General features: G+C 40.9%; 1 protein-coding gene and 1 long non-coding RNA gene across 4 annotated transcripts in view; one reads left to right on the top strand and one right to left on the bottom strand.

The window, feature by feature from the left end:
• Positions 1-22,293, top strand: part of LOC111273664 (uncharacterized) — a 30,256-nt gene that overhangs the window by 4,362 nt on the left and 3,601 nt on the right. The window contains exons 1-4 of one of the 3 annotated variants that reach the window (XM_022855488.2): positions 6,531-7,386; positions 15,205-16,108; positions 19,849-19,919; positions 20,662-20,859. In XM_022855488.2, the coding sequence (XP_022711223.1) occupies positions 15,930-16,108; positions 19,849-19,919; positions 20,662-20,859 (448 nt within the window). In that variant the 5' untranslated portion in view covers positions 6,531-7,386; positions 15,205-15,929. Of the gene's footprint in view, positions 1-6,530; positions 7,387-14,477; positions 14,756-15,204; positions 16,109-19,848; positions 19,920-20,661; positions 20,860-22,293 lie in introns of those variants that run through there. The other 2 variants (XM_022855487.2, XM_022855486.2) reach the window with 2 other exon arrangements.
• Positions 10,650-20,668, bottom strand: LOC111273666 (uncharacterized). The gene is made up of 4 exons (XR_002687979.2): positions 20,521-20,668; positions 11,673-11,783; positions 11,255-11,331; positions 10,650-10,965 (listed from the first exon to the last, which is right to left on the bottom strand). It is a non-coding gene; the product is annotated as an uncharacterized LOC111273666 (long non-coding RNA).

Genomic DNA, 22,293 nt, shown 5'->3' with positions numbered 1-22,293 from the left:
TATTATTATTCAACGTAGGTGGTGAGAAGCGAGTCAATAACGCGAACGTTGATATAGCATCAAGCGACTTGGAGGACGCACTTAAAAACAATGTGTTTTGGTGTTAAAATGTTAGTACTAACGGCACAGTAAGAGGCGACCTAAAAATTGAAGAAAATAGAATGCATTTTATCTTCACTAGAATACAACTCTACATTTGATTGCTTTTATCATAATCGAATGTAGCTGGCGTGGTCTATGCATTCAATTACGGGACTACATCAAGGGGCACTACGGTCCTTACATACAGAACGGCCTGCGTATGCACTTGCACTTTTAACCGATATGGTAAATAAGTTTTTAGAGGTAGTTGACGATGGGGGAATCACCTAAACTCAGAACTCGTTTTTTGGCACGAACAAGATTAAAAATCAGTCGACCGGAGTGGTTGAATCCAGCGTGTTCATCGCTCAGCGATGGTAGGGAGCAAATTAAAAAACAACAGCAGCAGTATTTGATGCTTGGCATGATGTCCGAATCTCTTTCAAATCCTGCCTACTTAACATCCATTCAATTAAAAACGTACTACTTGTTAAGCCATTTCGTGGTCTAAAATTTTAATATGATACAACGAGAATGATTTAACGAATATTCGAGGATTCATGAGTTTGTATTTTAGATGTTTATTCTTATTAAAATGACAGCGCGAGTTGCTTTACTAATGCGCATACGGCCACGCTAACTCACCTCACCATACAAAATTTCAGGCCACACTGTTCGATCTAGTTCGGGTAATACTGTAGGTTCAGTTAATTGTAGGATTATTACTGGATGTCTGGCCTTAATTTCACAGGTCATATATAAAGAAAAGACACGCAGGATATAAACACCGCTCATATTTATAAGTGCAATTTTTTTTATGAAATTTACAAGACACACGTATATGATGTAATTTGGCAGTAGGGTTTTGAAATGCACTACTTCGAAGAGGTAATCCATTTAAGCTTTGAGTGTATCCAATACCTTTCGTTTTTATATCTGCCCTTTATATTTACATTCGAACGTTTTTACGTCTTACGTCAAGGCCTATGACTAGCACTAGTTTTCAACCGGGACCTGAGAACTTTCAGTACTTACAAATCCTCTTCATAGATTTCAGAAACTGAAAATATGTAGGTGCCGCAACCCCTTATGTTTTGTGTCAATGGAATTTATGAGAAGTCTAATTTGGACCAGATGATATATAGGATTGCATAATTGGTCCTTGAAAACGAGATGTCCTTTAAAACTTCTTTCTTCTGACGATTGATCCGTCGCTAAACATCTGTCTCAGCTAGCTTGCAACAAGTATTCAGGTAAGGATTTGTCGGAAATCGGCACGTCAAATATATGTGATACTTCGAACCAATTGCCAAATCTACGTTATCATATCAGCCAGCAATGGTTAACGTTGAACGCGAAGACTCATCTGCAACTATCGAGCTGCGCCTATATTGCGAATGTATGATTCCGTCATAGGATGAAAGAGTATTGCATTTTTGCGTTCGAGTTTTGTGAAGTCAATACAGCAGAATTGGGCATAGGCGCCTGTTTACATAAATTTGATATTAAATCATGAAAATTGATGCAACTGTACAAACTATACAAAAGATTTATGTAAGAAATTAACATAGAAAATGGAAAAGCCTGTAGTTACTAGATAAGGAAACTCCACCTGCAAACCATGATAGGTACTATTCCTTACGAGATTCAAAGCGCAAGGCTTTCAATTTAATGAACAGTGACCTTTAGCTAGTCGACGTCCCAATCGAAGTAAACCCACGCCTTATCACTTAGCGGCTATTGTTTCAGCCTATCGCTATCCAACCTGTCCTATGTTCCCCTCAATCCACGAATGCTGACGTCTCTTTGTTGTTTCAAGGTTCCATTAATTTACCGAAAATGTTGCGTAATCGTCTAGAAACCGTGCGATTTCTAGCTGAACCGTAGGCACTTGTGAGAATGCTGTTTGAAAACGTCCATCCGGAATGCACCATCGCCACCCCCTGTCCTGGCGAACTGCTACAAGGGTTGAATTATAAAGATCTTGTCTCGCAGAAGGACGATACGCTTTTTAGGTCAGGAGACAGCGGTGTCACAGTTGCAACCCCCGTAAGGATCAGCTAACTTTGATTTTTTACCGGACTTCAATCAAAAGTAAATGAGAATATGCGCATGTGCATCCACGCAAAACTGAGATACAGTCAATACATAATTGGTTATCGCTGTAACTAGACTACATGTCAGCTTGGTGGCCATGTGCTGCGCGAAAGAGAACCATAGACCGCCCTCAGCAGCAGCTGTACTGCCGCGATCCCTACGGAATGATACTGCTTCTGCTGTTGTGACTGAAACCGGTTGCATTGATATGCTACAGACGCCGTTGTCCTGGATAGGCTGCAGAAGCTTCCGTATAGCTGCCGAATCAGGAGAAATCGCAGGCCGACGTGGAGAAGAAGGTACCGAGGCTACGGAAACTGCTTGTTTGGAAATGATAAAGACAACTGGGTCGCTGCCGCGGGTGGGTTTTGTCCTCTTTTACGGCTCGCAAACACCCTCATTCATTGTCACAGCACGTGTCAAGAATATTCGGATACTGCCAAACACGATGGCATTTCACTCGCTGTTATTATCCATGCGTTAGCACAACATTAACGATAAGACAAGTCGATAAGATACGTGTACGGTGAGACTGGGGGGTTTGAAAACGATAACCCATAAATGTTCCATTTGTTCGCGGTATGATATGTTTAAGGCAGGAATAGTAGACATTTATTATGTTCAGTAAAATCCACCCAAAACAAAGTAGCATCCTCACCCAATGCTAGCCAGAAAGGCGCCTTTATATGTTATCGAAGTTTTGGAGCGATGTGACGCCTTGAGCTTTCTTCAGTTTGTTTTTGTTTCTTGTTAGTGCTATGCAGATGTGCATCGTACGAATCTACATCTGGCATGAAACCAGCTTCTACGGTACACTTCAATTAGATTACAAGGTGCAACGACAATTTTTAGGCTAAAGAAAATGCTAGCAAACTTGGCTAATACAGATAGCAGTTTCTGTTACGCAGGTAGGTGAGGAGTCGTGTCACTGCTTGTGGTTGGGTTCTAGATAATATATTAGTCAAGGAGCCAAGCTGGATAGCAAGTAATCTGCTAAAAGGTACGCTATTCCCGAACTTTAGCCCATAGTCAGTATATGTGGCAATCTTTTTTCACGTCCATCATGCAGATACTTCGAGGCAAGCCTTAGTAAACTACCAATCGATGATCGCAGATATACTTCTGCGGTCGTCCACTCTGCATTAAAACTGCCTAATCAGCCAAAGGCAAACATTTAATGAGTGAAAGGGGCGTGGCCTATCAGCAGCTTTCGGCAACTGTACCCTTACAATTAATGTTACTTCGAGGTCTCAACGAGAAATCGCACTGATAGCCATGCTTAGCGATTCATGGTAAATGACTCAAAAGAGATACAGCAGACAATCCGGCAGTAGTGGCCTAAACAAGCTAAAAGAAGCCACCGCCCTATATATTGCAAACGTTCATATACAAGCACATCTCTCTCTCTCTCTCTCTCTATATATATATATATATATATATATATATATATATTATGTACATTTGTGCGCACGTAGGTACACTGCAGGATTCACATGACAGCACACGAATACAGAATTTAATTGATCGCCACGCGCCCGCTGCCCGGGCTTGTTACCCATTAATAAATGTATCCGTTTATTTATCGAGACTGTCTGGTGCTGTCTATTAGTGGTAATAAACTTTTGTGTTGACTTGCGTTACACAAGTTCGAAAAGATCGCGGCTAATGGCCCTGTATTGTAGCAAGGATCCTTTTCATATTATAAACTTCAGAGGGTAAATAGTTACCTCATAGGTAAATAGTCACGCGCAACCTGCTTCGATACTTATTATAGCCAGGATTAAACTGATGCTCTTCGAAGTATATGTATATAGTTCTGTCGGAATTAGGCAGGCATCGTTCCGTGAAACGGCCGCCGTAGTTTTTTATGCTTAGTCGGTTCCTCCGAGGAGCTTTATACCATCTGGCGTTCTCTCCATTTGCTAATTTTGATTTCAGCTGTATCCCAGCTATACGCGCAGACAATGCATAGAGGCGACAACGGAGCCAGGATTCGTTAACCACGCCCACAAACATACGCGGAACGGTTCGACACTTTATGAAACAGAATTACACATAACATTTTTCATCATTCATTTCATCACGAAACAGCACAGCAGACAACATACGCAGCCGTCAGACGTCAGGATACTACTCGAATATGCTAGTTCTATGAATGTCTGAAAAAATTTCTGCACGTACTGCTCGAAACGAGGCCTACGAGCAGTTTCAAGTATCTGACAGGATATGCTGGCCTCAAGTAATAGATTCTTACTCAGATGCCTCGTAGTTTAGCTGGTGCTTTCTATACCTTGAAAGGGTCTGCTGTTTTTACCGTTCTCCATCACGATTCTGTCTATAAATAGCACAGCTCAAAAACGAATTTGGATCGTTGAGTTTTAGTGGTTTTCGTGCATGAGCATTCGCTGCATTCTAGCGAGAGAAATCTTCGAATACAAAACTTACAAGTTCCTAGAGAAATAATAATACCACGTATACGTTGCATGAAGTATAAAGAGAATACGTCTTCTTTTTTCTTGCAAGAAGGTACAAGGTTAATATGCTTTCAAAATTAGCTTTATTTTCCTACTTCCTTATCCTTGAGATTAATGTTAGAATTTGTATCTGCTGGGAACTCAAGCTAACTTGAAACCTATGTCGAATAGAAAAAGTACTCTTTTGAATACGTGTGCAAGTAAAGATAGACTTTTTTAGTCTAATATTCGTTATGTATTAAGTCTGTTATGGGAATGCTAGCGTTTTTTCATACTCTTTGCCTATCAATATTATAGTTCCACTTGAAAAATGCACGTCTTTACGGCAACCCAATGGGGTCTTCTCAAAGCAATCGTTCGATCATATATTTCTCTCCAAAGCGTTATTGTAATGAACAGAAGGCGTGGAGTGGCAATTATGACGGTACTATAACTTTTTATCAGAGAAATCGAATCTTCTCTGATATTCGGTTTGAGATGATTTGGGCTATCGTTTCTCTGTAAGGGAACTAATAGCTCATAATTGGGTTATAAACAGAGCTTAAAAAAATCATTGAAGTGCGCTAAAGGTTCCTAAGGGCCAAAGAAGCGGTTCGGAGCAATTGTTGAAGTGTTTATTTTGTAATTTACTTTAAACTCTTATTTCACTGTAACACAACGGCAAGGAACTGAGGAAGAATTTTCGACGTTAATATACCTATATTGTAGAATAAGGATGTACATTTCATTGCAATACAATATTTCGTGGTACGGCTTTGTGTTGATAGCGGGGTTCACGTTGAACAAAAAATTTGGTAGTAATTAATATGTTAGATTATCTTTTAGCATTTGTGTCTTATGTTTATCGCTCTAGCTTTGTAACCCGGCAGGAAGTGAAGGAGTAACAGCAATCACCTGAGCTAATCGGGTACCTTGGACGAAGCACCACTTCAATCAGCGTGTTCGGTATAATGTTTTGAGTGCTACGTCATTAGACATCACTACTGCTGCCCCGTTCACCATTAGCATAAGTGTTGTGCATGGTTTCGGTATTTAATGTACACTCCAACAGACGAGTTGCAATGGGACCTTCTCTCTTTAGTAACAAGATCGCTGTCAAGGAAACACAACGCTACCAACATGCCTCCCCTATTCCTCTAAAAAAGGGGGCAAGCTTTTTAGGCAATGACTTACGTTGCAGTCGATGCGTTGCCAAATCCAATTAAAGTTATGCGGGATTTGATCTTATATCCCTATGGCTGTCCCTATGGAAACAGATTTTGTCAGTGAGAAGTTAGTAATTTCAATGTGTAGGGCCGAACCCCGAGCATGGGGTGTCTATGCTTCCACAACGTTTCAATCTGTGGGGCTGTAGAAGGGCTGCTAGACATTGTTGCATAACACGACGGGCAACAATCTAAAAGGATCCTTAACGGTCACAGGTAATGGCGTACGTGGCGAACAGCTCGATGCAGCTTGGTGGAGCCCAGCATAACACGTCGTTAATTACCATCACTTTCTTATCCGCTGATACAGCGGCTTGTGCAGGTAGCCGTTACAGTCTCCCTTTAGCGCAGTTCTTCATACAACTGTTTTTTATTGTAGAGCGTCTGCTCATCAACCAGGCTAATACTTGCTACATAACAAATGGACAGTGTTTGCCAGTGTGCTCACAGATAATTATTCCGTCGCTATATCCCGTTAGACAGAGCGAGAGGATAGCGCTACACAAATGCCTTTGTAAGCGAAAAACATCTGTGAGGATTATTGGTCTCACATGTAGTGAACGTCAGCGAATGGACAGCCAATTGCTAATATTTATTAATTTGAATTTTATGTAAACACAACTCATGCAATTATAATAAAGGTGCTTGGCTCCTGAAAAAATTGCACCTAGCTTGAGTAACTATATATATCGCAAAATCACTGTCTACAGTAAAGGGTCTTTAACTATTTACAAACATCCCTTTGAGCATAGGAAAAGCCTACGGCAGGACTGTATAATGCAACTCAGGTATGGCAACGGCGTGGGAGTCGAGAGAAAATAATATAACAGAAAATTGCCGTTTCTTCAGAAAAGTGCCGTTTCTGGTGGCTTACTTCCATCTATAGTGAAACCGTCTGCATCAATTACAGACTTGCCAATTTCAGATGTGAGATTGTACAGACTGCTTACAAAGCTAACTATATACGTTTCTAGCTCTTATGGTAATTTATTTTCGATAATATCGTATGTAATTATATTTTCAAAACAATTCACAATATAATAAACTGTCAACCAAGTGTTTATAGGAGGCGATACTGTCGTCCATAAAGGAAATTATAGATGTTGGCACCCGAACATATTTTAGAATACCAGGACTCATCAAAAGTAGTTGACTGTGAAAGAACGGGGAGTTGTGGCAAATGTACCGCACAGAGATGCTCTTGGTGTTCGTGGTCAGGACCTCTACCGTAATAAATAGGGCAAGTTTTCCCTCGGCGAGTGATGCTCTTGCTGTTACAGGATGATAACGTTTCCCAAAACCAAAAAGAGATCTGTTAACGGCACTTTGGTCGCACAACGACCGTCGCGACATTATTACTTGTTACTCTAATCATTACAAAAAGAGTGCCGAAGCTAGCAGCACCCTGCGGGGATTATAAAGTGAGCAGATGATTTTCGTTATCGAGCCTTGTTCTATGTTAAGACAGAAAAAAAAGGACATCATTATGAAGTGTTTGTCAAAGAAACGTGTACGCAGTCTTCTAAAAGGTGAGCTTGGCATAGTACAAAAGCGAACTTTTCGCTTGCTCACGAAAAGCTGGTACCGGTATAAATTCTAGTGATTTTTTTCAAGAACTTGAAAGAAAGGTATAGCTGATAGCTGACATATCGTGTAGAAAAACTATGTTCCAGCTGCCCGCTGTTTAGCATATGTAAAAACGAGTAGTCCTTGGTGGGTGCTACGTCTGACTTACTGACCTACTCGAAGACGAACTGCTGAAGACCTTTGCTCAGGTTTCACTTGATGTTTTCGTTACGATAATAACAACTTCCGTCAATGTTTGACACAACACCAAATAGAAAGAATCGTCGACATGTGAGACTTAAGAGTATACAGAATTTTGAATCAGTTTTATTAGCGTATTTAGGCCTTTTGTTCTCTTTAGAAGGGTGTATCGAGTACTCATATAGGTTTATCATTTAACAACACAAGTGGAATAGACCTGCCATCTTATTTGCAAATGGATTAGTTAGGCAAATCCTAAAGTCTCTTCATCTGTTCTATCGCTGAGACAAAAGCATTCGTTTGAGCTCGAAGGATGTAAGTTATACGCCTGTCTGTACGGTTGTTCCATACAGCGAACCAATAGCTACAGTTATATCAGAGCAACCTATAAACATGTGTAGGCATTAAAAGTACGGTAGACGTGTCCGCAAAAACACGCTCGTAAAACATCATTCTGTTTGTAACCGTTTCTCTCGCGTACTATTCAGTGAGCTATCTATTAACATGACGATCTCATCCCTAATATATGGGGTTATTTATTGTTGATGCATGAATGTCAAACTATGAAAAATAACCCCACTTTCATTAATATTAACCAGGTTAAGGTCGTATTACTAACAGCCGTACCTGCCATCTTGTTTCAAACACTAAATAATAACCAACACTCTTTCCAGACCGAGTGCTTACACGCTGTTTTTGAACAAGACATGTTTAAAGGTCTAGTGACGTTGTGGCACGAACACTTTAGAGAAAATGGCGCTAACTTCACCGTTTCGAACGCAAAATGGCGCACGACATTGTCTTATCCGGACGACATGTACTTAAATTCAGACCCACCTAGTTTCAATTACAAATACTTTTTTACCATACGTCTATAGTATTTAGACAAAAAGGACGGCCTGTTGACATCTTTTTTTTTCTATAAATGTGAATCACCTGATTTTCGGCACTAAATTAATATCATGTCCCAGCTGCTTTTCGGCCTAAACAGGAAATGACCGACGTTTTGCAACGGCTGTGGATTTCAACTCCTGAGTTAAGCAAATCTTATGGTATCACAACAATACGGCTTTCGTGACACACGTTAGATACTAAATACTACATGTTCAACTATATAATCTGCACGAAAATGAGGTGTTCAGTTTCTTTAACAGGCCCCCAGTTACTAGAACCTGCAGCACGCCTACTGAAGAGTATACAATACCGTCATAAAACAACAGGCTCACAGTCTACCTAAGTCCACTTCGTTGCTCCTTTTATGTAGTATCCCGTTTGCAACCACAGCTAAGTAGAAGTGCGAAGATTTGAATAAAAACGATTTATGTGAAACAAATTATTCCTCAGGTTGACCAATCATAAAATAAGCGTGAGCCCTAGTTACCACGCTTTGTAAGTACGTGTGTTGCCTGATGTGACTACACACAGCGGTCGCTTGAAGGTTACCGAAACTGGGCACATCGGATCGGTCTGTGGGTACACCTTTTGGCCACGTGTAATTCTATTCCAGCAATGAACGTGGCTTGTAGAATATACTGGAATTAAAGTCTTGATGTTGCAGGCTATGGCTACAGGTCAATGGCTTACTATTACAACTACAACAGTAAAAGTAGCAATATGTTCTATGATATAACCTAAACGTTGCGGGTCAGTTTCGTTTGCCTGTCGCCTTTCCTCTATCCCTGATGTTTCGCAGTAAACGCGGTCGGAATCAAGCTGGGTGTGGCAGCTCGGTAAGCCTGTAGGTGGAATATAGAGACGTTCATCAGCGGGATAGGTTTTTAATTGAGGACCTTTTCAAAGGAGGAAATAACAATTCGAACATATTCGGTGGACGTATGCTTTGCTATGCTACTACGCGTGTATGGCGGCCGCGACGTGCGCTTCTCTGAGGATGTAAACGGCTTCAATGCCGAACTTCTTTAAAGAATCCGATCTAATTGATTTGGGAAGCTGCCGCTTCGTAAGTCTGAGCGCTGTGCGATTTTTATTCTCTTATATAAAAATGATCCGCTCATTATGTATTATTCAGTGTGAGTTAAAGGAGCCACTTCCCGATACGTCACTGATTATCTGCCTATAGTGAGACACGTATTTGCTGTCTGAGTAATGAAATATAGGCGACGTTTAGAGTTCCGTAGAATACGATGCTGCTTTTAGAAGGGCACGAATGACTCGCAGCAAGATCCAAACGAGCGGCGCTATGTGACTCGTTACAAGTGAGGCTAAACAAGTGTTCAGTACGGGGTACAACAAATATATTCGGAAGGCTTGCTAGAAAAGCAAACACTTTTACCTCGAAAAAGTTTTTGCTCCCGATGAGCTAACAAAACGATTCATCCCAATCGTAACAGAAAAAACGTTACGTTTTCTACAAAATAATACTAGTGGCTCTAAACGTAATTATTCCGTTACCATTGGGATCGCAGTTGCGCGTCATTCGCCGACGTCGGCGGGCGTTACCCTAAATGAGTTAGTTAATTACTAATACATTTAAATCGGCTATCGTCAGGAAGTGGATAAACGTGGGCCTCATTGCAGCAGTATCATTTCACTTTCGGAAACATCCACTTTTAGCAAACAACAGCAAAGCGTATCGTCTTCATAATTGTCTAATTAAACGCCTAATAGATATTTATAGCTCTTATCATTGTGACATTTCATAACAATATTTAATGTTCACCAGAGGGACATAGAATCTATTTCTGCCCCTTGTCAAATTTTTATTATAAAGGGAGTCTTTCAGCAGCTTGTTTTTGGAACAAGCTATTCATGCTGGCCGACAGATGGACTTCATAGTGATCATGAGAATGTTTCAAAATATCTCCAGCGCGTTGATGGCAGTTCGGTCATGGCAGAATCAGCTTTTCGACGGTCTGCCATAATGTGCCTTAAAGAAGGCCATAGGAGTGGGTTTGCTATGCTTCCCGAGGGAAGAGGCAATGCATCTAGCGAGACCTGTGCCCCAAAGATGGCGTCACAGGTCATTATTAGCATTTGATGAGCATCCCTCATCATTGTGCTTGTATTCATCCGTCCATCCATCCAGGACGCTCTATCAAAACCCTCAAACAACGTAAGATTATGGAAACCATATGATAGCTATTTGATGTATTGGTAGCGTGGTGATCCTCAACCATATGGTTCAGCAAAAACAGGCTAGATCCCATGAAAGAGATATGGAATAGGTCTAAAGCACAGTCAATGATGTCGCGCCATTGCCTCTCCTCGTCGTACTTTTTTGGTGGCTGCGCGATTTTGATCCGCCTGCGTCAACCACTCGGCAACGAGAGCTCTCTTTGCATTGCTGTGTATTTTCCGCACCTCGCGAAGCCATGATGTGACTGACGTTGACGGTACAAGAAAAGGTAAGAGAATAATTAAATAGGAAGGAAACCAAGTGTCGCGAAACGTAAAAGGTTGTTCACTAGCTAAATATCGATAATTTGCAGTGAAGCAATAACATGCTTTGTGAACGCTATCGTAAAGAATATAGAGTCATTTGAGTACGTCCTTGTCCTGTCGGTGACTCAACGATTTGAATCTCGCAACTCTTTTTCAAGAGCCCTCTATGTTAAATAAATACGAATACATGTAATCTGCTACGATGGCGAAGTGTAGAGAGCATCGTACCCGTAATTACGGTTCCCGGATTTGAGAAGTTTCAGCCGTTACAAACAAAGTCCCCCGAATTTCATCTGCGATAGTCCCTGTGGAATCAACAACCTATTATACGATGATGTCTTTTGGGATCTTATGTATTTTAACTGGGCAAGAAGAAGAAGAAGGGAGAATTAACAGAATAAATAAAGGCAAGTATCTTTCCAGTTAAAGACGATACTTTCAAGGATTGCAAGGTCGCCAGCTAGGCCTTGCCAGCTTAAGATTAAAACCGAAAAGATGTTTAATTCTCTCAAGTAAAACATTTTTAACTTAACACACAAAGCGGATTGCAAATACAACTACTGGACGTATGCGGTAAACTTTAGGAGGTCTTCTGATAATTATCTGCCGTGATTTGTTGTAAAGCCTACTTTCGAAATATGCTTACCGAATGAAAATCGACCCATGTATGTCTTCGATGCCTTGGAGCCATGCTCTGGACGTACCGCAAAGGCTGTCCTTCATCCTAAATAAGGCGGTAGTTGGCGTCCTAACCGAACTGTAACGCCAGATAATATTATCTTGCATTGTCACTTCTGCTAGCTTTAGTGTACGGTGGCTTTTACGAGCCATGTATAGTTTCGGTACAATTACATCGAAATGACCAGCTACGCAGTTACCTACAAAAGTCGTTTAGGATCGTAACATAGGTAGTACAATGTTAACTTTTGCGATTACCGCTGGTGACAAAGTTATTGCTACACCTACGATTCACTTAATCATTATAGCAATTATTGCTATTACTGATGAATTCGCGAGAAAAATCCCACTGTAATTAGACGAAATCTTTAACTGAGCTACAACAAAAAGTTCTTGCATTTAGTACAAGTGGCTAAAACATAATTTTTTTTTAATAGTTCATTGCGTTACCCGGCTGAGCTTTTCCGGTATAGTACACGTTTAAGCTGACTTAATGTAGAACTACTCTATTTGCTTTCCACGTGGGCGGAACCCTTGACAGTGTCGCTGCGGCTGCCGGCGTCTTCGGCATCTGCAGACGACATCCGACGATTAAGTGTTTCGAAACTGATACCGGTAAAGGATTGGCTTGATTTCATTGCACTCGAAAAAGAACATCATAGTCGGCAGCAGTCTCGCCTTCCGGCCACGCGCCTCATGTTTTTTTGCTACGGAGAGGTTTCTCGCCTGTCCCGAGTAGGTTGCTCGTCTCTTTTGCGTTTCTCAGACCCGTCGGGTACAGCAATGCTAAACTAAGTGTCGTTTGTCGGGATAGCAGATCCATGCATATTTCGGAATCGTACGATACCGCAAACTCTTTACGCGACAAAATACGGTACCGTAGATGACATTGAGAGGGCTCTACTGGGTTCTGACGCGAGGCTGCTTTAGTGGTACCTCACCGTCGTCTCTCCGGAAGTAGATGAGGTGGGTGAATCGAGGACCGCCTGAGTGCCCTGGCTTCGAGCAATTTACGTTGTGCCCGCCTTCAATGGTGCAACATCATTTCGGTAGCTGAGTGAAAATTAACAGCAGCCGAATAATGACGATTTTGATGGTTATGGAGGAAGCTGTTGGACGACGCAGGCAGTGTGATGATGCTTTTCCATAGCGGAAAAAGCGCTTCTCTTTCTGGACCTTCATGCGCGCGATACTTCATTCGACCTGTCGTTTCAGAAAACGACCACCTGTTCACGTTTTTGTTGACATCATTAGGCGTGCGCACTTTTCAAACACTACACTGAATCGCTTATACTCTAGATAATATTTGTATCTTTAGTGCAAAGTTCTCAGTTGTTTGACACGAATGAGCCACTTGCCAAAAGCCATTGGATTTTCACAAACTCGACAAAAATAAGGGCTTTTGATGTCGGACAGTTGAATCCGAGCTTCGAGTGAGCTGTGAGCGAGAGCGTAGGACATCGGATTGTTTGGGGCCTATGCCCCACGTCGGGTAGCTAAAACGGCTCTACCAGTTAAAGTAACATTAGTGACAAGAAGAATACCATTATTCAGCCTATGGGGAGGATTGACAACAGCAAATGTTAATATATTACTTTCTAATTACAAGATCATAGTGTGTTCTCATGTAGCGTCTGCAGATAAAAGCGCCACGGCTATTAGCGGATAGATTGTGGAATTCATGGACGCTATCTGACAGTGAGGACCGAAATTTTACAGGGCATTTCGTTTAGTCTTCTTGTTAAAATTTAAGCAAACAGGAAATGCGGATTAAAAACAGAAACATAAAAATTCCTTCAATTCGCCGTTACTTTATTGGCATTCAACTTCTCTTCCGTTTATTTTCTCTGCATTTAAAGGCAACGAATATTGTCAAAGACAATGGCATCAATTTAAGGGGCAACATGCTAGCCTATTTTACGCCATACTTTTTCTTAAGTCAGGGGACCGAAAACAACTGTGGCACAAGTGAGTCTGACGGATCCGACCTAAATTACCGATATACGCTTGAACATCTCGTAGGCAGAACTGCGTTTGCCCACGCAAACAGTTTTTATGTTGCGTCTCCGGTCAACGTGCCCGAATTCTGATACTGCTGGTTTTTTCTCTAATAAGGACCAGTGAAAGTTAGTATCGATAGGCAAAAGTTGGCAAGGCTAAGCGGATGTTGAACGATAAAGACTGAAAAGGTCACAGGAAAGAACAGGTTACAGAGCATCGGCTTCCAATCATACGAAACCATACAGTGCGATTGTACGTGAAAACTTTTCAATATGCCGGCAGGGTAACGAGCGATTGCTTGCCATCAAATCAGAAAGTTGTTGAAGCGGTGAGCTCTATTTTGAGACAAATGAAGCCTTATACTAGCTAGAAAAAAAGAGGGCGTCTCGGTTGTGTCGAGAATTCGTAACTATTCCTAACAACAAGCATGATCCTCCACTTGACAGAAGCCACTAACATAGCCATAGAACGAATGCGGCTATGGATGCGGATAAAGCAATGGCACAAAAAGGTCCTGTGTGTAATAAGCACGATAAGTAGGAGTATAGAACAAGCCATGTTTGGCAGGGTACAGAAGCTAAAAGGTCTGTATATACCATTGACCTAGAATGATTGAAATTGTACTACAATAAAAACAGAACTGGTTTATTGCCACTCCGTGGGTGACCTATTCTGCGGGTGGTAAGGGAAAGAGGGGCAGAAGGGAATATAAACAACGAGTCTGGACAACGCTATCTATAGATTTCGAAGTGAATACAGGTGGCGTGTGATCTGAAAAATAGGTATTTTACCCTAACAGTTGTCCCTACTTTTTGCCATTATTTGAGAATCATTCAGCATTTTTCTCCATTGACATGTTACTCGTTTGCTGTTCACATAATAGAACGAAAGCGATGGAGCTAAATTTTTACTCTTAAATCTCTCTTTAAAAGACCTTTAGTCGAAATAAGGATTTCGGCAAAGTCAGTTTTTTGGCAGCGAGTGTTGACGGAACGATCACAAAGGCCGAATGGATTTGTAGATCGTTGATCAGTGGAGGCTTGTCGAATGGTACGTTGCTGAAACGGGGTCATCTATAAGCGTGACATAAACGCCTCAGTTAACCACTGACCACCTAAGTTATATTGTATCCAATTCTTGCATAACTTTTATATCACTCTCCTAGGTTAGTTCCAAACCTGTTGGTGCCCTATGAGTTATATTGTTGTTCTAAGTTGTATTCCTAATCTAACCTGCTTGCATAGAAGAAGCAGTCCTTTTTGTCCTAACCATTCCACAAGAGAATATACGACAGGACTGACTCCACATCAAGCCATTAATTTGCGCCTCCTCGCTCATTACTTTTATGCGTTTATGTTCCATTGACTGACCTATCGGTGAAACGTTTTCGAACTCGGCACCTTACCAGTTACAGGGTACAGATAGTTATAGACCTCAACATGAGTGTGTAATAAAGGTGAGTTCTCCGGACCTAATTCTATTTTGTTTTTCCGTTACAGATACATATCACATACAGGGCAGCAGAAGCGAAGGAACGCAAACAGGAACTTTGAAGATGGATACCTTGGACATTGGAACACCTTCAGCATCAACGTTCGGTGCAGATAATAAAAAGAAACTGATTTAGATAACTAACATGTTCTAGTACTATCGATAATATATAATTGGCTCGCGCAGCGAAGACGTAGGCAAAAAGGCCCAGTGAAGGAAATCTGCATAATTAACATTGTTGCATTTTTCGCCCAACAACCTTTGCCCAATCGTACCAGTGGGAGCCACCGTTTGCAGTGACTATACCGCTTAGCAGGCTTAATTGGGTCTCATTGCCAAAAAAACACGCTAAACAGAAACGAGCCTTTGCTTCACGTTAGCTAGCATAGCCCAGCGAACCGGAGTTAAGGGATAGCAATGGTTTCGGCTGTAGACTGATCACATATACCATACACCTGAATCGCATGGAGATACACTGTTTGTGGTCACTGAATACACACAGAAACAAGCAACGACACTTGAGATTTTGTGAAAATTTACACCAAAATTAACACCAACTGGCACATTCTATCTAGATTCTGTCTATTGTTTAAGCCGCATAATTCAAACGGGAAGTTAATTAACCTTTTGCGATCAAGACCACAAGCCAGATCTTAGAGGAAAAGTTATTAGTGTTTACTCAAAAGAAAATAGAATACAAAGTAGAAGAGCAAGCCGCCGATCAACAATCAAGATGATCTCGGCAATGCCAGCGGTGGCCTTGCGCCGCGAAAAGAAGCGGAGCAAACCAGGCCTAGCGAGGGCCAGTTCCGCTGCTTCATTTGGAGGCCAGGCCAAGGACGTCGCAAGCCAAGGAGACGCAAACAGAGCGCCGTCCGTTTCCACGCTCGACATACCACAACGCATTGTCAGGTACGAATACCGTCCAGACACCGTACCAACTAACCGAGCATCACGGCAATGCACACAGTACATACCCATAATAGAATACAGCACAATGAATAAGCACCTCTAACTACTGTCCACATATCCCCAGCATCTCGCTCCCTTTCCAATTTGTCCTTGTAGTCAGCGCTGTGGTTCCGACTGCTACGATCCTGCTACGCTTTATAACTAAGCCACCATTAAGCAATGGTCTAGGGTAGCTCTGCTGGTTTGGGGGCCCCAAGCCCTTCCTGGACACAATAGGAACCTAGAACACCTAGACACTACTGTTAAGCGACGACTTACTTATAACGCTAAGAGCAGCGAGCGATCACAGCCAAACACTGAAATATGAAATGCATCTAAAAAATAATTAAACCTGTGGTTCCTTCTGGATTCTATGGTTCGTTCGACAGTGGTGCAATTAACCCATAATGTCAAACTGAGGCTTATCACACATACATTCCAATATGTTAAACGGATACATATATGCAACATAGAGTAGGTAGTGATAGGCCCGTGCAAAGGCTCAACGAGGATGATATGTGCGACATAAGAAACTAGTATTAACACGATTTATCCAGTTTCATGGATTAGTCAACCGACGTGCTCGATGTTTTGTACCTAGTGCGTTCCGCACGCTCGTGTATGAAACCAACTAGTAGATAAAACTCCGATAGCCATCTATATGCAAATAGGCCTTGCGCTAGTCACAAACTTTTTGAAAAGTCGATCCTTCATGCTTTATACTAATACATGCTAACATAACGAAAAATATCGTGTCATCGTTTTGGTTTAACTGCTTCCTTGCCAATGTAGGGCCAGCCAATGGTTGTTCACGATACGGTCAGTCAATTCTAATAGCATTTTAAGCGGCTATGAAGACACCTCATTTGCTGTCCCCCATAGTGCACTATAACGAGGAAAAATTATTTTTCTATGAGTAAGTTCTACATCTTGATACAGAAATAATAACATATACTGTTTCCTTCTATATATGTAACCAATTCCTTAACTCGTGGAAGTTCGGAATCTTTCGGAAAAAAAATAGTTATTGATATAACTACGCGTTTTCGTGCAAATTTTAAATTTCTATAGTTAACAGTTTCAGTTAAGAAAGAACACAGCTCCCAGCTTATCCCAGTTTATTATCTACGTCATGTTAATGTATGTATAACCTACAGGCGAGTCGTTTACGAACCACGCTTGATCTCTCTAGGCATCTTCTAGTGGATAGATTGCACTTAACACTTAGGAATGGCATATAATAGAGTACCACACGATGTGTGTACATGTACTATGTATAACACGCTATATGTACAATATATATACGGCACAATGTGATGTCTCGTTAATCTCGTATATTATTGTACTCGCAACATGGACCACGTGTTACCGGTCAGAGTCAAACAAGTATGTCAGAGAACGAGCGGCCGAAAATACTGTTTGTCTTCTTTATCAGATTTTGCTAGGATTCCATTAAGAGGGGTGACGAAGCAAGGGTAGCCCCACGCAAACAGGACTAATGAACCTACGGAGGTAACAGACCTTTCTCTAGATTTCGTTAGGTCAATATTGAGTCGACGAACTGCCATTTTCCACATTTCGCCTTCTAGGAAGTATTGATTAATCACTGTTGATTGACTGATTGATCGATTAAAAGTGGCAAAACATTAGATTGTCAGAAAGGCAATGGCCATTTTGGTCCGGCGGTTCTTTTTTCTTGTTTCTTAATCGCTGATGATTCAGGGTGACACATTTTTGAGAAACTCTGTATAAATTACAAATTTAGTCTAAAAAGAATACGGCAAAAGAAACTGTATTTTCCATCCGTCCTATTCGCGGGGCGCAAGATCAAAAAGTTGCCAAAAGAACTAGAGTATTTTTAAGCAAAAGAAAGCATCGCTGTCGACTTTTCAAGCTTGACTACTTTAGAAAAAAGAAGATAATTGGTAGCTGATTTAATATCTTTTATGCATAAAGTACTCACTATACGCGAATCAATTTCCAGGATTACTTTCGTAGTTTGGCGACTTTAACTTAAAAAAAAAATTCGTGTAGAAAATTTATTTTTTTTCTATTTAACCTATACATTTTTAAAATTCAAACTTAAAATTAAGCATAATGGTAGAAAGAACACGCAAAAAGCCTTGTAGGGAAAAAGAAGAGCTTTCTTACAGCGGATAAGGCTGTTAATCATTAACAACAAAAAAATTAGCAAAAATAAACGATGAATAAAAACGGCTATTGTTTTTAAGCAATTGAATGCAGTGCCTAAGCTTTGCACTCATCAAAAACGCATAGCTTCCCTATTAAAAATAACTATTCCAGAACTGTAATAATTATCACTCTGTGTTATGGCATTTATCGAACTACTGTAGATTGGCGTATGGTATAGTAACATCTGAGAAACATGAGGTACTTCGTTTGTGACGGGCAATAACGGCTTCGCTCTTAAATACAAAACTAGTTCATTTACCATTATATAACCATGGTATGTGGACCACGCCCTTATCATAAATAGTTTCATCTGTTAATGAGATGTGGAAAATCGTAAATTACGCAGATCGGTAAAAAAGTACACAAGCGCACACATAGTATAGCATAAAGCAGAAACGAGGCGACCTTAAAGCATTGTTAGCTAGGTGCGCTGCGTCCGGGTCTCTCTTTAAGGCAATAGACGTGACTGGGCTTTACTCGGGTTGAGATGAAAAGAAAGTGTTAGATTCACGTGTTCGAATATCAGATGCCCAACTATTAGTATCTCTTCGTTAATTTTACAGTCGTAAGGGTTTCGTACGGTAAAAAGAAATATAAGAATGTAATACATAGGATACATTAGCCAAAGGTAGTAATGGCAGACAGTGAAAAACGTAAGGTGCAGTGTAATGCGTTGTAAGTTAATGTGAATGAGAAACAGGAGGTTTTTATCGTTGTAGGAGCAGCTACTACGTGTCGTCCTTCCGAGACTGCGACTTTTGAAAAACAAATCTATTAAGCAAGCAGTCTTTTTATAGCAAATTGCTTTATATAAGGAATTGCCGCCCTCTAGAATAGGGCAAAACCTACATATAGCTCTAAAATAGGTTTGCTATGCAGAGGGAAACAATGTGCTCAGTAAACTTGCTTTCAGTATTTCTCGAAAGGGATCCATTTGGTTTCTCAGCAACGCACGCAGACTATTATTCAACGAGCGTCGCAGTAATTGATAGTGGTTGCTCTGTCAAAGCGGATTTGTTCTTTATTGGATAGCACCACTGTTAAAGTTAGACCGATTTCTTTTGAAAACGAGCATTGTCGTCTCTGGCAAATCAAATGCTATCCAGCCTAACTCAGTTTGCCTAGTTCAGCGATCAATGCTAACTTATTAACTCTAGATAACATTTGTAGTTCTATTGGAAGCAAGCAACAACTCGCTCGACACCCTATTGACTTAATCAATTACTCGTAGATGGCAAGAATCGAAAGAATACCCAGGGCGACTTTAACTTTTGTTTGAGCAAAACTGTCAAAGAAAAAAAAAAAAGGTTAAGGAAGACGTGAGAGCGTACACAGATTCATTTCCAATGTAGCAATTGAGGAAAGGAACCTAATGCCGATAAGTTTAACGGCTACACTGATCACAAATGATCTTTGCTAATAATTTTACATGCTATTTCCATTCATTCTACGATCATTGACTTCAATAAGCGATAAAAATAAAGTGTTGGCTATTGGCTTCGTTTCAGATTCAAGTCACGGGAGCAGGAACAACGGGAAAAACTGTTTATGTATTGCGGCACCCTGTGTCTTGTCACAGGTAACTTACGACTAAGATCTAACAGGACGTCATCCTGCTCATGACAAATCGCCAATACTTCAATTCAACCAATTAGAAAAAAACTCATATTTGTTTTATACTTTGAATTGTCATCGTCCCTTTTAGGCACTGTCCTGGTCAATCCAGAAGAATGTATACATGTACACGATCATGTTCGTAACTATAGGTATTACTAATAACCGAAAATCACAATAGTGCGCATATGCATGAGGACTGCCATAATCAAACAATACTTTATTGAAGCTTTCTCCAACAACTTCTTAGCTTCCATGCCTTCCTGAATACGGGTTCTTATTCACTATCTATTTAAAACCGGCAGGAATTGAGGTGACTAACTTCGCTTACAATGGCAGTTACACTGTATAGCATATCATAAATAAATACAACAGCAAACTAAAGTCGGTGGAAATCTTTATTGAAAACTGAAATTTTGACTCCTGCACACATTAAGCTAGTCAGCAGCTTTCGCTGCTTTTTAGATACCAAATTTTCATTTGACTCAATGATGTTGTTATTAGCATTAAATAAATATATCGTTTATGAATCGCGGTCTACCTAAGACACTGAATCACGTGCCTACCTGTAGCGTTCGTTGATGGCGTGGTGCGTTCGAATACCAGGTAATGCTTAACAGACGGCACAGAATTACATCGAAACAAACCATGCCTGACTGAAATACGAAATCGGGTAGAATCTGATACATTGTTTGTCCGTGTTTTAGGTCTGTTTTTGCTGTTTATTGGCGTAGGTGTTCAAGTGACGCCTACACGAACCGTGGGGTTACTTTTCATCGCGTTGGGCGCCTTCCTATGCTTCCTCAAACTTGTTATAACACCGGAAGAGCCGCGGCGCGCTGCGCCTCTTCGCCGTCATCGTCTGCTTGGCTCCAATGATTCTCTCTATAATCTCGCCCTGCCAGGTAGGTTCGACCACAGCGAAAAGCGCGTCGTGATCGTCAAGCGTTGCGCATGCGTAGCATTTCTGGTGCTTATGGCCTGGCAGTTCTGCTAAGTCTATCAGCATCTTTAGCACTGCATAAACCAGAATTTTTCGTTATAATTCTTGGTGACTACCGCCAACTCCCGTGGCCATATAGTAAGAATACAATTTGTTCCTTAAAGCTTTTGAAAACAACTGTAAACGAAAGCTTGTGAGAGAGGGGAGAGAGAGAGAGAGAGAGAGAGAGGGAGGGAGGGAGGGAGGGAGAGAGAAAGAGTCTGTACCGAGGAGTCGACTGGTATGTGTACGCTACAACGTTTTAATGCAGTTTAGAAGTTAGGCAGTTAAAAGCGACACGGGCAAGACAGAAAATTGCTAAAAGCGCTTCTAGCATTGTAATAAACAGGCGTAGCCCACCCTCAAACGGCAATCAGTATTCGCTAGACCAAATGCTATGTTAGTGCCCGCAGCGCTTTGTTACGCTAAGCGTTGTCTTCGTGCCATTTACCAATTACAAAATGAGATCGCTAAATTCAATACTTGACTACCCTCAATACTTGCCTGAGCTTCGCCGGGGAGAATCGAAAGCAAAGCTGCCATCTTTGTTTTCTTCATTATTTCAGACATAAGGCATACTTGGTGTTGTTGAAGCTTTGCTAGCGAATCATGTGAGGTGCATGATAATGTCATACGCACGTCTTTGTGCTAGCGCTATCAAGCATCTTACAGCGAATTTCATAGGTAGACAACCATGTAGTCGCTAGCGGTGACGGCTGAGTACATACGGGGTTTTTGTTATTGTTGTTGTTAGAAAAGCCTCGAAATCCCATGCCAATGATAATCCAACTGAGAGATTTCTCACCGATATGTCTAGTATTTAAAACTATATACACTATAGTTATTTACAAGCTTCTATTGCTGATCGAATACTGCTTGATATACTACACCCGCGCCTATTCATTAAATAGAAAAGTCTTCTGATATCTCTGAACTTAGCTAGTAAGCAATCAATAGGCACCCATGGTGCGAACGCTGTCTCTCTTTCGTGCACCGTAGGCCAAGCTACCTAAACTTCTTTGTACAGACCTGTTTATACCTTCTATTATTAAATGCTAATAAAAATATGTTTATGATTAGCTAATGATAAGTCAATTGATGAAGAGAGAATCACAATTGCGCGTTAGATAACATGAGGGACTTGGAACCGTATAGTTCCAACTCCGTAGCCCTGATATCATGTTATTTATTTGTTCTTCCTATATAATATATACTTCTAAGAGAAAAGTTCAATTTAATTCATTTGGCGGTGAGTTTCAGTTTGTACGTTCGTATCGTTTCATAGATAGCATTTGTTGACCTATTAATCCAAAGGCTAACGATAGTCATAATTAAAGACGATGCCTTTTTCAATACA

Source organism: Varroa jacobsoni, unplaced genomic scaffold, assembly GCF_002532875.2.
Source record: "Varroa jacobsoni isolate VJ856 unplaced genomic scaffold, vjacob_1.0 scaffold_211, whole genome shotgun sequence".
Taxonomy (NCBI): domain Eukaryota; kingdom Metazoa; phylum Arthropoda; class Arachnida; order Mesostigmata; family Varroidae; genus Varroa; species Varroa jacobsoni.
Note: the sequence above shows the minus strand (reverse complement) of the source record. Positions and strands in the feature narration are given on the sequence as shown.